Source organism: Neovison vison, chromosome 4 (genome assembly GCF_020171115.1).
Source record: "Neovison vison isolate M4711 chromosome 4, ASM_NN_V1, whole genome shotgun sequence".
Classification (NCBI taxonomy): Eukaryota; Metazoa; Chordata; class Mammalia; order Carnivora; family Mustelidae; genus Neogale; species Neogale vison.
In genome coordinates this window covers 225,111,336-225,128,252 of record NC_058094.1, presented here as the reverse complement: position 1 = coordinate 225,128,252, position 16,917 = coordinate 225,111,336, and the positions used below count along the sequence as shown (strand labels likewise).

The window sequence follows — 16,917 nt, the reverse complement described above, 5'->3', positions numbered from 1 at the left end:
TTTCCATCACCTACTCGGGGCCTCGTCCCTCCACACCATCACCTGCACGCCTGTCCCCGCCGTGCGCCTTCCTGCGACCGCACTCCAGCACCCCCCAGCCCCTACCTCCCCCACGGGGTGCCCGGCTGCTCCCCTCCCGCTTCCGCGCTCCCCTCCCCCCTGCCGGGCGCCGCTTCCCCGCTCCCGCTCCCTCCGCGTCTTTTCCTCTCCCCTCCCCGCGAAGTTTCGGGGCTGTCAGTCTGTCAGTCTTTCGGGCAGTCGGCACCCGAGCTACAGGCAGCGGGCGCCATTGCGAGCAGAACCCGCCAGGGCAGAAGGCCGGGGCGCCTGGGTCCCGCCAGCAGCGGGGAGACCCGACCGGCCAGCCCGCCAGGTACGGGCGGTGGAGGCGCCCAGCTGCAGGCGGCTCCGCCCGCTTCCCCTTCTACACCGACTCTCAGTCACTGCCCGCTCCGCGCAGGTGACAGCCCCGAGGGTGGGGGCGCCGGGAGCGCTGGAGGGGGTGGGGTGGGGTTGGTGGGGGGCAGAAAGGGCAGGGGAGGGGCAGGGGCGGGGTGGAAAGGGCCTGGCTTGGGGGTGGTCACGGCAGTAGAGGAGATGAGGACCGGGGATCTGAAGGGAGGGGCGGCGGCTGGGGAGGGGGGCCTGGGTGGGAGTCCGGTGGGAGAGGGTTGGGAGGCTCCCGAGGGGAGGAAGTGAGGAGTCTCCGGAAAGGGGAGAGGGAGTGTGGGAGGGGGCCGTAGGGGAAGGGGGGCAACGAGGCCCAGGGATCAGGCCTATGGGGAGGGGCGGGAGAGAAGGGCGCTGACAGGTGAGCCCGGGAGCCGGGGAGGGGCCGGGCTGTGGAGTCAGGTCTGCGAGAAGAGGCTCTAGGGGACGGACGGGAGGCGGGGAGGTGGGAGGGGAGGGGTCTGGTCGGGAGGAAAACTTGGGGGGCGGTAGAAGTCCGTGGGGAGCAGAAATGGGGAAGGTAGCCACTGAGAGAGAGGGGAGGGAAGCGGAGGTGTGTTGGGAGGCAGGGGTGGGGAGGAGCAGGTTCAGTGAGCAGGTCCAGAGCCAGCCGTAAGCCACAGACTCCCAGGCTTGGGGGAGCCTGGGGACAAGGGAGAGAGCTCGGGAGCGGACTGGAAGGGGGAGGGGAAGAGCGGTTCTAGGGACTGGGGACCGGGAGGGTTAGGGTAGCGAGAGCCTGCTGGGGAGGCAAAGGGGGAAGGGAGACGGGGGCCTCGGAGGGGAAGGCAGGCTGCAGGAGGGAGGCAGGGAGGGAGGGAGGAGGACGAGGTGGGGAGAGCGGGGAGGAGGACTGGGGAGGAGGGAGGAGGGAGGGAACTGAGGTGAAGAGAGGAAAGGAGAAGGAAGGGAAACCGGAGTGGGGGAGGAGAGGGAGAGGGGAGGGGAATGCAGGGTGAGGGAGAAAAGCGGGGAGGAGGAGGGCGGCGTTAGGGAGGAAGGAAAAGAGGAGGGGGAAAGGAAGGGAGAGGGTGTGCAGCGGGGAGGAGGATGGAGCCTGGGGGAGAACCGGGAGGGAAGGGGAAGGCGGCCCTGACGGGGGGGGGGGGGAGGAGGGGAACCCTGCCGCCGAGTGTGCCCAGAGGAGAGGGTCAGGGGGGCGGTGGCCGGGGAGGGCCTACCCGAGGGGGCCGGGAGGGGCTGGCCCGGCTGTGAGCTGGGGGCGGAGCCGGAGGGGCGGGGCGGGGGGCGGAGCTGGGGAGCCGGCCAGATTCGGTAGGGAGAGAGGGCGGAAGGCAGAGGGAGCCGGAGAAGGGAGGGGCAGAGGGAAGGCTGCCAGAGAGATGGGGGGGAGGGGAGTCTGATGGGGGGAGGGGCAGGGAACTCGCTGGAGGAGGAGCTGGGAAGGGGGCTCGAGGGCCGGTTGTCCCTGCCTGGGGAGGCCCTGAGGGGGAGGGGCGATGGTTTTGAGGTAGGGTTTTGGGGAGAGGAAGCTAGAGTCATTTTCTGCTTCTGCAAAGACCCTCCTTGGAGGGCCTCCCCCACCAGTTGCCCAGTGGTGCACTCACCTCCGCCCCCGGCTGGCTCCTATTTCGCCAGCTCCTGCAGTGACAGCTGGAGGGCCTAGGAGATGAAGTTCCCGGCTCCCACGGGGGTCTTCCACTCTCCACCCTCTCCCCGCCCCCAGAAGGAGAATCGATTGATTCCTGACGTCCCCAGGCAAGGGCACTGGGGAGTGGGGAGCACTGTGGGCTGGGCCCGGTTCAGAGACCCGCCAGGTGAGGGAAGGGTTGCAGCTGATTTCTGGAACTGACCAGAACCTGCAGAAGTGGCTTCAACGCCTTGGCCTTGCCCTGCAAAGATCCCTTTGCTTTCTGAAACCCGTCTTCCCTCATGCCCTTACCTGTCCCCGGGGACGTCATCTTTGGAGCTCCTGGGGATCGCTGATGGGGAGAAGCTGGGCAGAGCCAAGGCCCAGGTGGCAGCTGTCCGGAGAAGAATGTGAACAAGGATGTGTTTTCTCCTCAGGGTGTGTGGCCTGATTCCCAGGAGGAGCTACCCTGGGTTGCCATGAGAGAGACTTTTGAGGCCCTCAGCTCCCTGGGTGAGCCCGCAACACTCAAGGAACGTGGGTGGGTGGGAGGGCGGATCCAGGGGCACCCTAGGCCTGCTGCTTCCCTACCATTCGGACAGCCCAGCTGTTCTCAAGAGATGGCAACCCTGAGACCCCATAGACCCTGGGGAGCCTGTAGGGCAGCCTCAGTTCCATTGGGTCTATTTTCAAGTCGGGCCGGGCTGGGCCGTTGCGCACAGCGCGCATGCAGATTGTAGGTGCACCTGCGGACTCCCAGACTCCTGTCTGGAGTACCCGGATATTTCAATCTACTTTCTCTTCCTTCACCTGCTCTTGATTCAGTGCAAAGGGGCACTGAGGACACAGAGGACACCTGGCCAGGCTGCTGGGAAGCCTGGCTCTCCCCTCTCATGCTGTTTAGAGACGCTTCCTTCCTGAGCAAGTTGGAAAAAGCCCCTTAGCTGTTTCGAGGAAGAGGAAGAGCCCCTTCCTTTGATCACTGTTCTATACTCTGACGCTTTATTTGGCCCCATCCTTCTGCCTATAACAGGATTCTCTGTGGGACAACCGGAGATGGCCCCCCAAAGTGAGCCTGGGGAAGGGTCCCATAATAACCAGGAGCGGATGTCCCCTTCCAGGGAAGACAGCATGCTGGGCACATGCTCTGGTAAGTAGGTGGGGACCAGGAGCAGTGGCTCGGGGCAGCATCTACCTTTCCTTCTTCAAGTATTTGTTGAGCACCTACTAAGTGCCACGGTACGCTTCTCCATATTTGGAATACCTCAGTGGCCAAAAACAAAGATCCGTGCCTTCCAGGAGCTTAATCTTAGGGAGGGCAGAAAGTCAGCAAACAGATATAAAAATGTACTTATAGATTATCTCAGGGGAAGGGCCTGAGGTGGGGGTGGGGCGGGCTGCAGGATTAAATAGTAGGAGGGTGAGAGTGGGCCCCACTGGGAAGGTAAGATTTGAGCAAGATTGGCCGAGTAGCTCCCAGAGGGAGAAGACAAGGAAAGCAGGCCCGTGTCTGGCTTCTTGACATTCTGGTCTTACCCACTGATTTGCCTGGAACTTGGGTCCATCTGGCATCTGCGCGGTCTGCCGCCCCCCTTGTAGGAGTCTCCTGCAAGCCTCAGGGCAGGGACCTTTCCTTGCTTCCACCACCTCCTACACATATTCCAGAAGCTCCTCACAGCTGTGGCTCTTGCAGCCTTCACAGCCTTTGCGCAGCTGCCCGGGTTTGAAGGCACCCGAGGCTGCCCCTGGGGCAGCAAGGAATTCAGTCCCTGCAGCTATGATGTGGGACCCAGTCCTGCCAGGGGGACTGGGACTGGGGTTTCAAAAGCCCCTGCTTGATGGCCCCCCAGTGAGGACCTCTGTCCTTCTGTGATGTCTTTGGAGTCCTTGAGGTAGCCTGTTCTCTTCCAGGGCACGAGGCCCCCAGACCAGAGGAAGGTGCCCACACTGAAGAAGCTCAAGGTCCTGGCAGAGGAGGTCAGGCATGCGCGCCGCAGAAGGCCGAGCCCATGGGCTCCTGCCCAGGTGAGTCTTTCCATCTCTCCAGGCCACCGGGGGCCCAGGCAGAGGGGACAGGGGCCTTGTCAACTCCCAGCTGCTATTGGAATGAGGCAGCCACTCCAGGCCCTTCCAACCTAGGACGAATCTCCCCCCTGGGGAACTCCAAGCACAGATGACAGGACTCAGAGAGGCTGGTCACCCAGAGAAACTGACCCTCACCTCAACATCCTCTAGAAGTCTTAACTTCTCCTGCCTCCCCTTGTCTTCGTGTGTACTTGCTGATGACTTGAATTGCCATTCCCATGAAGACCTACCTTTTCATTGCCTTCCCCCTAGACAATCTTCCTTCCCCCTAAATCTCCACTGGTCTCGGTGGTCCCCCGATGCCCCAAATCTGTGGTGCTGGACTCATGTCCCCCACGCCCAGGGGGACAGAACGGTTGATTTCTCTCTTCACCGTGCTGCCCTTACTCCCTCCAGCTCCCACCACACTTGGCACCTTCTTCTACCTGACTGATGTCCTTTATTCCAGGGGTTTATTTAGAACCTGCTCGGTCCAGGCTGTGTTAGGTAGAAGAGAATGAGATTGCCCCTGGCGGACACAGACCCTGTTTGACTCCTGCCTCCCCATGTCCCAGCCAAGTGACCTTAGATAGGCCCTCACGTGCAGGAGCTTGTTTGCCCACCTGTAAGCAGGGAGAAGATGCACTTCATGGTTGCTGTGAAGCTTTGTGACAGCGGATAGACCGTGTGTCATCGGCGGTTGGCACTCAATAAGTGGTGGCAGTCCTCATTTTTATGAGACACATACAGAAATGGAGCACAAGACGTCTGCCTTTCAGAAGCTAAAATCTAGCTGAGATGACAATATGAACCAGAATAAGGAATTAAAAGAACAAATAGCAGTCGGGCAACATTGCAAGGAAGTATAACCGTGTTCCCAGTGAGTGCTGTGGGTCGATAAGAGATGCTCATGCATTGGATTTTTCAAAGATTTTGACGACTCTTGCTGCATTTTGAGGGAGGTGTAGACATGAGCGCTAATGGTGGGGCAGAGGATGGGAAAACATTCTAGGCTGAGAAGAGACTTTAATACAGAAAATTTGCCGTGTGGCCGGGGTTTGAGCAGACCAGCTTGGCTACAGAGGAGCGTTTATGCCTAGGACAGGAACTCAGATCCTCTGGTTCAGTGGTTCTTAAACAAGAATGACTTTGGGAGCTTTAGAGAAAGAGAACAGATCAGGCATCCTGCTCCCAGAGATGCATTTGGGTAAAAGTCGCCAGGAGATTAGGAACCATGAACTAACACAACCCTTACACCTAAGCCAACAAATGCAGTGAGCTTGGAGTGCTCACAGAGGTAAGTTAACAGGTCACACTACTGGCTAGTGGCAGAGGAGAACCCAAGTGGACACTCCCAGTCTGGGCCCTGAGCTATTTTGTCTTGGCTGGACCATTGCAGGGCCCGGGAGGGACAAAGCTCCAGTGGGACCGACCTCAAACCTGCTCCCCCAGAGGGTGCTCCCTGCTTCTCCGAACATTGGCATTGTTTACTGGTTCCCCAATTCCTGCAAACTCCATCCTCTTCTTCCTAAACTGGGATTTCCTGCCTGGCTCCAGAGGCCAGAATGAAGGGAGAGAGTTAGGAGTAGGGGGAACCTTGGAGAGGCAACTAGAAGGGAGTTCCAGCTCCTCAGCTGATGGGAGACTGCATTTCCAGAAAGGGCTGGAAGATCTGGGGCAGCCACTGTGAGCAGATGAACCTGGAGGGAAGCCTGAGGCCTGAACTTGGAGCAACCTTTATATTCAGGGGCCACAAAAGTACATGCATCTTCTGCAGAGGCAGGGAAAACGCTCCCCAGCCCTGCAGAAGCCTAGGAGACAGCCCCCAGGAGGAGCTGAGGGCTCTCACCAGCTTCCTGGGCTGCAAGGAGCCGAGGAGGAGGATGGGCGGGGACACTCTCTGGAAACATCCAGTAGAACCAGGCTCCTATGGGCAGGAATAAAAATTGGGCTTAATTGGCTCCTCTGGTTTTGACTTTCCAGGGGATGAGTGGATGATACGGAAGGTGAAGGTGGAGGAGGAGGATCAGGAGGCGGAAGAGGAGGTCGAGTGGCCTCAGCATCTAGCGTTACTCCCCGGCCCTTTTCCCGCGCCGGACCTGGGGCCTCTGGCAGCTGCGTACAAGCTGGAGCCTGGGCCCCCAGGGGCCCTGGAAGGACTCGCGCTGGCCGGGTGGACCCCGACCTCGGAGAAGCCCTACGGCTGCGGGGAGTGCGAGCGGCGGTTCCGGGACCAGCTGACTCTGCGGCTGCACCAGAGGCTGCACCGCGGCGAGGGCCCGTGCGCCTGCCCGGACTGCGGCCGCAGCTTCGCGCAGCGCGCACACATGCTGCTGCACCTGCGCAGCCACCTGGGCGAGCGGCCCTTCCCCTGCTCCGAGTGCGACAAGCGCTTCAGCAAGAAGGCGCACCTGACCCGCCACCTGCGCACGCACACGGGCGAGCGGCCCTACCCGTGCGCCGAGTGCGGCAAGCGCTTCAGCCAGAAGATCCACCTGGGCTCGCACCAGAAGACGCACACCGGCGAGCGGCCCTTCCCCTGCACCGAGTGCGAGAAGCGCTTTCGCAAAAAGACACACCTGATCCGCCACCAGCGCATCCATACGGGCGAGAGGCCCTACCAGTGCGCCCGGTGCTCCCGCAGCTTCACGCACAAGCAGCACTTGGTGCGGCACCAAAGGGTGCACGAGGCGGCCGGCCGCGCCCCCTCCTCTCCCGACGCGCCCGCCTCGCCAGGTTCCCCGGCCCCGTCCCCGACCCCGTCCCCTCCCGGGCCCAAGCCTTTCTCCTGCTCCGACTGCGGCCTCAGCTTTGGCTGGAAGAAGAACCTCGCCACGCACCAGCGCCTGCACCGCGGCGAGGGGCGCCCCTTTGGGTGCGACGAGTGCGCGCTGGGCGCTACCGTGGACGCCGCCGCCGCCGAGCCCTTGGCCTGCGCGCCCGGTGACACGCCGGCAACCCAGGGCGCTCCCGCCAGCGAGCGGTCCTCCTGCGCGGACTGCGGGCGCGGCTTGGCCCACGGGCAGCAGCCGGCGCGGCAGCGGCGGGTGCACCCGGGCGAGCGGCCCTTCGCCTGCGCGCAGTGCGGCCGCCGCTTCGGCTCGAGGCCCAATCTGGTCGCGCACTCCAGAGCCCACAGCGGCGCCAGGCCTTTCGCCTGCGCGCAGTGCGGCCGCCGCTTCAGCCGCAAGTCGCACCTGGGCCGCCACCAGGCGGTGCACACAGGCAGCCGGCCCCACGCCTGCGCCGTCTGCGCCCGCAGCTTCAGCTCCAAAACCAACCTGGTGCGCCACCAGGCCATCCACACTGGCTCCCGCCCCTTCTCCTGCCCGCAGTGCGGCAAGAGCTTCAGCCGCAAAACCCACCTGGTGCGGCACCAGCGCATCCACGGCGAGGCCGCCCACGCGGCCGCCGACGCCGACCTCTCGGCCCCTGCCTGGCCCACTGCCGCAGAGGCAGCGGCGCCCCCTCTCTTCTTCTGAGCCGCGTTCTCTCCGGGAGCCTTCCTCTCCAGGAGCTCGTGGTTGGAGAGACCCATGCCCCACATCTTCTGGGCGGTAAGCACGACGGCCTGGGCCCCGATGGCTGTTCTCTGCCCTCTTTATCTTGCTGGAGAGGAACAAGTCCGGGCAGGATGACCAGCTTTGGCATTCTGTGACAAAGACAATGCTAAGAGTGAGCCCTTGCTGGGAACAGTTCAGGTGTGAGTCCTGGAAAGAATCCCACCAAGAGACCCCATCAGAAAGCAGACGTTTGTTTTCTTGGACCCCAGCCTGCCGAGGACCGGCTGGGTCAGGAGCCTCTCCAGGGGGAGTGAAAAGAATGAGTATGTGTGTACTTCAAGTGTCATTAAAATCAAAATCTGAAGGTTCTGGGGCTGTTAAATGAGCACCGCGGGAGGCAGGGAATCCCTGACTCTTCTCATCCACTGCCCCACTCAGTCCTCCCCCAGAGGACCATCCCTTCCTACCCCTGGGGTGGGCTAAATTTAGCCAGGCGCGGGTAATGGGCTCTGGGAAATGAAAATTAAAAAGAGCTCACCACAAGCCACTATCCTGCTCCCTGCTTTTAGCTTGATGGAAGAAACATGAACATGCGTGTCTCATGGCAGGTGCCGAGGCTACCACGGCAGGGAACGCAGAGAGGGGCAGGGTGCCCTGTGGCCATTGCCATGGAGATGACGTGGGCTCTGAAACTGTCCCCAGGGGATCTTAGAACAGCAGCCCCACCTGCCACCCTGCCTGGCAGCGTGAAGGACGTGAACAGCAGATGAATGTTGCTTTCCCAACACCATCTCCCCTAAGTTCTGTCTTTAAGGGAGATGCTTGATCGAGACGTCTCCGTAGCGGCGTGTGCCCAGCCGGCTGGCTGGCTGGCTGGCAGTGAGATGGAGGGGAGGATGATGGAGAACATGCTGGACTTGGAGAAGGCTCCAGTCTGACCACTCCTGGGCCTCTCCCAGGACGTGGAGCAGAGAATCCATTTTCCTGCAACTCTGCTTTCCAATTACCATAGATTGTTGGTTGATAAGGGCTGAGGCCATTTCCAACTCTAGCGTTACCATCACCAAAAATAACCCTCGCCAACAGATATTGGGGTGCCTCCTGCCTGCCAGGCACTACACTGGGGCACTGGGAAAGAATAGTAAGTGAGACAGACATACTTGCAGGAAATATCAGAAATCCTCCGGCAAGCCCAGAAGGCTTTGGGGGGCAGGGCTGTGATGAGGGCATCCCAAATCTAGGGAAAGTCAAGGGAGGTTTGCAGCATGAAGACATCTCTTTTTTTCTTTTTTTTTCCTAAAGATTTTATTTATTTATTTGATAGAAAGAGACACAGCGAGAGAGGGAACACAGCAGGGGGAGTGGGAAAGGGAGAAGCAGGCTTCCTGCTGGGATCATGACCTGAGTCGAAGGCAAACTCTTCACGACTGAGCCACCCAGGCGCCCCCAGCATGAAGACATCTCTACTGGGAGGCCTGGAGAATGAACACAAGGGGCCAGGCGAAGGGGTGGTGGGTGGGGAAGGTGGTACACGCAGAGGTCAAAGTCCAGCACAGAGAGGCTCAGAGAGGGAGTCCTGAAGGAGAGGGCCAGGAGCCTGAAGACTAGGAGGGGCCGACTAGAAAAGCCTTCCGCACAGATCAGGGAGCTCAGACTTGATCCAGGGGCAGCAGGAAGCCGTGGAAGGGTTGGGGCAGGGCAGCACTAGGCTGCTGTGGACACGGATGCATTTTAAGAAAGACGACTGGCTAAGAGACGCCGTCTCCGTCTCGGGATGAGTGGCCCAGTGCGGAGACGGAGAGGGAGCGTGGCGTGGCCATGTCAGCTGGTTTCTGCTTGATAACTGACTACCCGACAGCAGCATTCTGCCGACCTGGGGAACAAAGGAGGGGGAGCTGTCTTGCCCTGGGGGCACAGATTTGCATCTGCCGAGGGGTTGGCACCAGCAGGAAGCAGGCCATGTGGGTGCAGAGCTCTGGAGGGGGTCTGCGCTGGAGAGAGGCCCGAGGCCCATCAACATGTTTGTCAAGCAGTGGGGCAGTGGGTCATTGGCGAGAAGCACGTGTAGAGTGAGCCAAGAGGGCCCTGGACAGAACCCTCGGGACGGTCCCGTTCAGGGGACGGCGTGCAGAGAAGCCCAGAAAGATGGGGCGCGTGTGCCAGAGAGTGGAAAGGGAAGCCCCAAGGCGCCCGGCGGGGCTGAGGAAAGGCTGTGTTTCCGGACAGAGGAGGAAGTCCGCAGCTGAAGGGTGTCCAGAGACCATACAAGAAGAACTTCCCAATCCTCTGGATTCTGCAGCAAGGAGATCCTTGGAAGCCTTGCCATGACCTGCTTCCGGGGCCGTGGGGACAGAATTCGGGTTGTAACGATGAATCTCAAAGGCACAGTCTCCCAGAAGAGAGAAAATGAGACCAAGGTGCCGGTGGACGACTGAGGTGGCTTAGGAGGTCTCTTTGACCTTGACGCAGAAAAAGGAGGACGTGTGGGTCTGAATGCAGCGAGTTTGGCTTCTGTGGCCAAGAATGAGTGGGGGATTCCAGGGGACTGTGGCCGTGAGGCTGTAAGTAGGAGCCACTGAGTTTGGCCCCAGCAGCATTTGAAATACTTGGAAATTTCACTTGAAACTCTGGATTTCCAGCTTCTCCTGGGAGAAGCTGGAAAAAGCTAGCGGCTGGCGCAGAGTGAAATTTGGCCTCTTCAGATGTAGGAGAGGAGGCACAGTGTGCTGGGTCCCCTGCCCGCCCATTGGCCGCGCTCTCTTGAGTTGCCTTCCAGGCCTCTCCCGCACCGAACCTGTGATTCCCGAGAAACAAAAGTCATCTCACAGACTTTGAAAATCAAACACATGCAAGCGACGTTTATGATGGTCATACCGATGTTTATATTTCTCTAAACATTCTAGAATTCTTGTGTAAGAACAACTTTTAGGGGCGCCTGGGCGGCTCAGTCCGTTCAAGTATCTGACTCTTGATACCAGCTCAGGTCATGATCTCAGGGTCCTGAGATCAAGCCCCCCTCTCCCGCCCCAGCTGGGCTTCATGCTGGGCATGGAGGCTGCTTAAGATTTCTTCGCTCTCGGGGCGCCTGGGTGGCTCAGTGGGTTGAGCATCTGACTCTTGGTTTTGGCTCTGGTCATGATCTCGGGGTGGTGAGACCCCCCACCCCTGCACTCAGCAGGGAGTCTGCTTGGGATTCTTCCTCTCCCTCTCCTTCTGCCCCTCCCCCTGCTCATGCAAGCCCGCATGTTCTCTCTCTTTCTCAAGTAAATAAATAAATCCTTTAAAAAAAAACACAAGATTCTTTCACTGCCGCTCCCTCTGCCCCTCCCTCTCCCCCTCTGCTCATGCTCTCTGTCTCTGTCTTGCTGCTTAAAAAAAAAAGAAAAAAAAAGAAAAGCTTTAGACCCTGTAGCATATCTGGGGAGACCTTCCACATCCCAGACATTTATAGGACTTCCCATTCTCTTGAATCTTCTTGGCAAGGTGCATCTTTGAATCCTTTGAGTTTGGTGGCAAACAGTCGAGGCATTTAGTGTTGAGTCTGGTGGTCATCAAAACAGGAGATGAGGCTGAAAACATAAATGAGTCTGTAGGGAGAGACCGAGTTCCTGAGGGCTGCTCACAGGGAGGAGTGCAGAGTGGAACGGTGACAGTCTCAGTGACAATATATGCCCCCTACGCCATCCCCAGAGGGAGCCAGGCCCAGGTATGACCATCCTGGGAAAGCAGCAAACTTTTTACCTTAAAAACACATCGCAGCACGTGACGGTGCTCTGCGAAGTAAAGCACAAGTGCACTATTTCTCTGTAGAAGATGAAAGGTTTTATTAACTCATTAAAATTTATTTATTTTTCCCTGATCCTGTTCCAAACCAAGATTGGCAGTAGCCACCAGGTAGAGAACCCAGTCTTTGCGCCCCACCCCTGGCCTGTACGAGCCACGGAACAACATGGAGGCGTTTAACCGCACCACATGGCCCTCCGGAGTTTACGCTGGACATGAGTTCAATGTCAAGGAAATACCACATAAGTGCTGAATGGTTCTGTGGCTCTAAGATGGGGCCTGAACACAGAGCTGAGCAGAGACGGGGCCCGGCTCCCAGGCAAGGAGGGAGGGAGAAGACGGCTCCAGCCCTGCCTTCTCCCCACACGTCTCCCTCCCACGATCCTCGAAGCCCCCAACCCCCGTGGGGTCTTCTTATCCTGCTCTCTCACACCCAGCGACCCTCCCCCTTCTCTCCTAACAGCCACGGAAACTGCGATTCCCAAACTTTTCTTTTAATGTGGGAAAATCTACATTACGTGAAATCGACCACTGAAGCTATTTTAAAGTACTCACTTTGGTGGCATTAAGTTAATTCACAATCTTATGTAAACATCACTGCTATGTTTCCAGAACCTTTTCATCCCAAACAGAAACTCTGTCGCATTGTGTTTTATGTGATGGCACAGGTCGATAAGGTTACTCTTGGAGTAGGGGAGAGGCCAGTACAGGCCTGCGGTGTTAGCAGGGGTTGGGGGGGGCTACCCTAGAGCCTGCCCACTGTCCTGGTAGCTGGGGGAATGAGCTCCACGTCCCTGTAGCTACCAACACGTTAGAAAACTCTCTTCCATCCCGCAGACCCGAATTCTTGCATGTGAAGGAGATGGGATCCAAATTCACTTCCCACCGAATTAATGGATATCCAGCAAGTTTCCATGAATTGTGATAGTTCACAGAGACGAACACCGTGGAGGCCTGGTCCCCACGAGGCGTCCCCCTCGCCTTTCCTCGTGGCCTAGACTTTATCAGAGTCCTCAGGCCTCTCTGTATCCCCACCGCACTCATCTCAGATTGGGCCGGGGACACTACCTTATCGCTATCTTCTCCCAGGCTTTCTGGTGGCCATCCCCACTCAGGTGACCCTTACGCGTAAGAGCAAGGGACTCCAGCTGAGTCCTGACTGACAAACCCTTCCTCCTCTACTCTTGTCCTGGGCTCCCACCTCGCTCCCATTCCAATCTCCTAACCTCCAAATGATCTAACTGGGAGATCTTGGGCAGAAGGCAACCCCAGAGCCATTCTGCTGGGGCAGGCAGAGAAAGACAGAGAACGGCGCTGGCCTCTGGCATCGGAGCACAGTAGTGAACAGAAGATGGTGCTTCTTACCGGCCTGGGACGTCCGGACCACCCCGACGGTGCCACCGCTTCTTCTAGGATGAACACCAGTGCGTGGGGGCGCCCAGCCCCGCACCCCCCCCATTCCATTCCTGTGCTGTTGCTGCTTCTGGCATTGAGCAGGAGGGGAGAGGGTCGGTGAGGGACCAGCCCGGTGCACGGCAGATTCAGACGCTCAGACTCTTCCTATTGTCTTTCTAGGTGACTCTGTGCTTGGGAAATTAAGTTAGTGACAAAGAGGGCGTCTGGCAGCAACGAAATGGACAAACGAAGTGGGTAAATGTGAGAGTCTTCATCCAGGCTTCAGTGGGGTCTGCCTAGCCCATGTTAGTAAGACAGAGAAACTTCCACGCAGCCTGAGGCTTGACCTCCCGTTTCTTGCCCCTCTCCATTGGTAGAGCTGGTCATCCCTGCAGATGTCAAGGACTCCAGGCGTTCCCGAGCCTGGTCAACTCCACAGGCTGGGACACTCTGGCATTTTCATTTTCCACCCATTAAGACTGGTTTAGCTGTAATGTCTGCCCAGCCTCGTGCAAACACGGGAGGGAATTTGAGGAAAGATCTCGCCCTCGTGGCATTTGGAGTCCAGAGGGAGGACAAGCCATAAGTTTCTCCGGGGCCCAGCATTCTGGCTGTTCCAGGAGACATCGAAGCAATAGAAGCCAACTCACAAACCTGAGCCTTAGGGAGGGAAGGCCAGACCCTCCCACGGTGTGCTATAGCCATGGGCTCGGGAAGGGTCCAGACAAGGGGAGGGCGCGGACCAGAGCAATCAGGGTTGACTTGCACGTAGGAGGCTCCTGAGTGAGTCTGGAAGGACACTAGGACCAGAGCAGACAGAGAGGAGCTGGGAGACTCCAGAACCATCCAAGATGGCGGGTAACTAAGTGCTGAGCTGCACAGACACGTGTGGTGCCCCCGGAGGGCAGGTATTTTGGGGTTGTCTCGCTCGGCGTCAGTGCCCAGCAAACCTGCCTCTCTGGTCCCTCTTCTGGTGGGGCACCGAATAATGAGGAGTCCTTTCTTCTACCGCACTTCACAGTGCAGGCGGCCACACCGCACGGCCCTGTGTCCACTTCTCCAAAGGGAGTACCCCAGAACTACTGAGGGACGGGGCAGGTGGTGGGAGAAGGGTTTGCCATTACCGCCACCAGCAATAACCATAGCTAATATTCACCTAATACTTGCTATGTGCCAGGCCCTGACCTGAGTTGTGTGTGTGTGTGTATGTGTGTGCGTGTATAAATGCAGCCAATCTTCACAATAACTACCATTATTATCCCCACCCTATAGATGAGGAAACTGAGGCATAGAGCAAATAAGTCATTTGAATGAGGTCATTCATTCACTCAACAAACATGAATGGAGTACCCGTTATGTGTCAGGCACTATGAGATGCTGGGAATAATAATCATAACCTAAAATATTATGAACACTTAGTTTCTGCTAAGTACTCCCCAAATTAAGGATTCTGTAGGGGCAGCTCCCTTTTCCTCACTACCACTTATGAGTGGGCAACACTGTCCTTGGCTTTGTTTTTCTGAGGAGGTAAAAGGGCTTCAGAGAGGCTCAGTCACTTGCCCACAATCGCATAGCAGTATGTGATAAACCCAGTGCTTTGGTTCTAGAAAATGTCCTTTAAAAAAAAAAAAAGATTTTTTTGAGTTGTGGTGAAACACACATAGCCTGAACACACACCATCTTTTTTTTTTTTTTTAAGATTTTATTTATTTATTTGACAGAGAGAGCACAAGCAGAGGGAATGGCAAAGGGAGAGAGAGACACACACAGACTCCCCTTTGAGCAGGGAGCCTGATGTGGGGCTTGATCCCAGGACTCCGGGATCATGACCTGAGCTAAAGGCAGATGCATAACTGGCTGGACCACTCAGGCGCTCCTGAACACGCACATCTTCACCCTTTCCAGGGGCGCGGTCCAGTGGCATTCAGCGCGCTCACACCACTGAGCGACTGTCGTGACCCTCTGCCTCCTGAACTCCTCTCGTCTTGTGTGACGGTTCATTTTACGTACCACCTTGGCCTGGCCATGGTGCCCTTATAGTAGGTCACATATTGTTCTGGATATTTCTTGGAGGGGGGTTTGGGATGAGATTAACCTTGAAATAGGTGGACTTTGAGTAGAGCTGCTTGCCCTTTTGAACGTGGGCGGACTTCACGCAACCAGCGGAAGACATGCGTAGAGGCAAGACTGACCTTCTCTGGGGAACAGGCCTCCAGCCACGATCTGCAGTACAGGCTCTTCCTTGGGGCTTCCTTGGGGCTCCAGCCTCCTGGCCTTGGGGCTCCAGCCTCTTCCTTCCTTGGGGCTCCGGCCTCCTGGCCTCCCCTGCAGGGACAGACTGGCCAGCCTCCATAATCCCATAAGCAAACTCCTTGTAACAGATCTTTCTCTCTCTCTATGCACATCCTGTGAGTTTGGTTTCTCTGGAGAACTCTGCCTGACACACGGTGCAAAGCTGAAATTCTGAAAACAACAGCTCCCCAGTCACTCCCCAGCCCCTACTCCCAACAACCACCACGCCACTGTCTGTCTCTACAATTTGACCAAAGTCCCTCAGAGCGGTAGAATCTCACAATATCAGTTTTTTATGACTGGCTTAGTTCACTCAGCATAATGTTCTTGACGTTCTTTCATGTTGTCTCATGTGGCAGCGTTTCCTTCCTTCTGTGGGGCTGAATGATATTCCAGTGTAGGTATACATCACATTCTGTTTATCAAGTCGTCCATCAAAGGATGCTTGGGTTGCTTCTCCCTCTTGGCTATTGTGACTAATACCGCTAGGAACACGGAAGTGCAAATATCTCTTCGTGTCCTTGTTTGCATTTCTTTTGGGTATACACCCCAGAGTGGAATTGCTAAACCACAGGGTAGTTCTATTTTTAATTTTTTTTAAGATTTAATTTATTTATCTGACAGAGATCACAAGTAGGCAGGGAGGCAGGCAGAGAGAGATGGAAGCAGGCTCCCCGCCGAGCAGAGAGCCCGATGCGGGGCTCAATCACAGGACCCTGAGATCATGACCTGAGCTGAAGGCAGAGGCTTAACCCACTGAGCCATCCAGGTGCCCCTATTTTTAACTTTTTGAGGAACGACCCCATTGCTTCCCACAACAGCTGCACCATTTTGCATTCCCATCAACGGCGCACAAGGGTTCCCGTTTCTTCACATCTTTGCCAACACTTGCTGTTTTCCAGTCTTTTACTTTTTATTTTTATTTTATTTTTTTACAAACATATAATGTATTATTAGCCCCAGGGGTTATTTTCCAGTCTTTAATGGTAACCATTCTAATGAGTGTAAATTGACCTCTCATTGTGGTTTTGGTTTGCATTTTCCTAGAGCCTGTACTTCTGTACACCAGATTCTGCTATTTCCTTGCAGAGAAGGTGCTCACATTCCTGGTCTTCAAGGAGCTCAAGTGGGTGGACCCAGTGGGTCCAGGTATAAGGGAAGTCATGTGAACGGTCCTGGAATGAACGAAACAATGACTTAGACCTAGAGGGTCAGGAGGGCCTCTCTGAGGAGGTGAGGTAACTCGCTGTGACCATGTCCCTTGGACTAGGCTCTCAGCCTTGTGGCCACATTGCCCCACTGCATTAGTGCCTGTCTGTCTCCTGGGAGAGAGAAAAAGGCTCCTGATCCAGGGCCCAAGGCTGGAAGCCACATTTCTGGGTGGCCCAGACCTGAGAAAAAGCTGCTGAAAGCGGACTTGAGCATCTGTTGCAAACTGTTCTCCTTCTGGGAGCGACTGTGAGCCGGGGAGTCACACTGAGTGGTGAGAAGGACGTCTGTGTGGAAGGGCGGCCGTCCCCTGTGATCTTTTGCAGCGAGGAACTGTCCCAGGATGAAGCTTAGTCCCCACAGTAAATACATATTGTAACATCCTGAGCAGAGGCAGTGGGAAGAGGGGCTGGCGTCCAGCAAGTGACTCTCGAGGGGACGAGAGAGGGTGGAGAGAGGCTGTGAGGAGCACAAGGAAGGAAGGGCGCGTTCGCGGAGCAGGTGGGTACACACCTGGGACAAGAGCCTGTGCATCACCAACTCAGTGACGCTGCCCAGGTGGGGCTCAACTCCAGGCCCCAGGATTGAGAACTGTGTGCAAGTTGCCTGCCTAGCAGGATCTGCCCGCTT

At 57.1% G+C, this 16,917-nt stretch overlaps 1 protein-coding gene across 3 annotated transcripts; it reads left to right on the top strand.

The window, feature by feature from the left end:
- The first annotated feature begins 300 nt into the window (after window positions 1-300).
- On the top strand, window positions 301-8,508 carry ZNF467 (zinc finger protein 467). Of its 3 annotated transcripts, none has more exons than XM_044244645.1 (5): window positions 301-373; window positions 2,479-2,554; window positions 3,075-3,191; window positions 3,953-4,066; window positions 6,089-8,508. In XM_044244645.1, the coding sequence occupies exons 2-5, from the start codon at window positions 2,521-2,523 to the stop codon at window positions 7,585-7,587; spliced, it is 1,764 nt and encodes a 587-aa protein (XP_044100580.1). In that variant the 5' UTR covers window positions 301-373; window positions 2,479-2,520; the 3' UTR covers window positions 7,588-8,508. The 3 variants fall into 3 exon arrangements, with proteins under 3 accessions (XP_044100580.1, XP_044100579.1, XP_044100581.1); XM_044244644.1 differs by lacking the exon at window positions 301-373 and adding an exon at window positions 398-460; XM_044244646.1 differs by lacking the exon at window positions 301-373 and adding an exon at window positions 1,833-2,228.
- The last annotated feature ends 8,409 nt before the right edge of the window (window positions 8,509-16,917 follow it).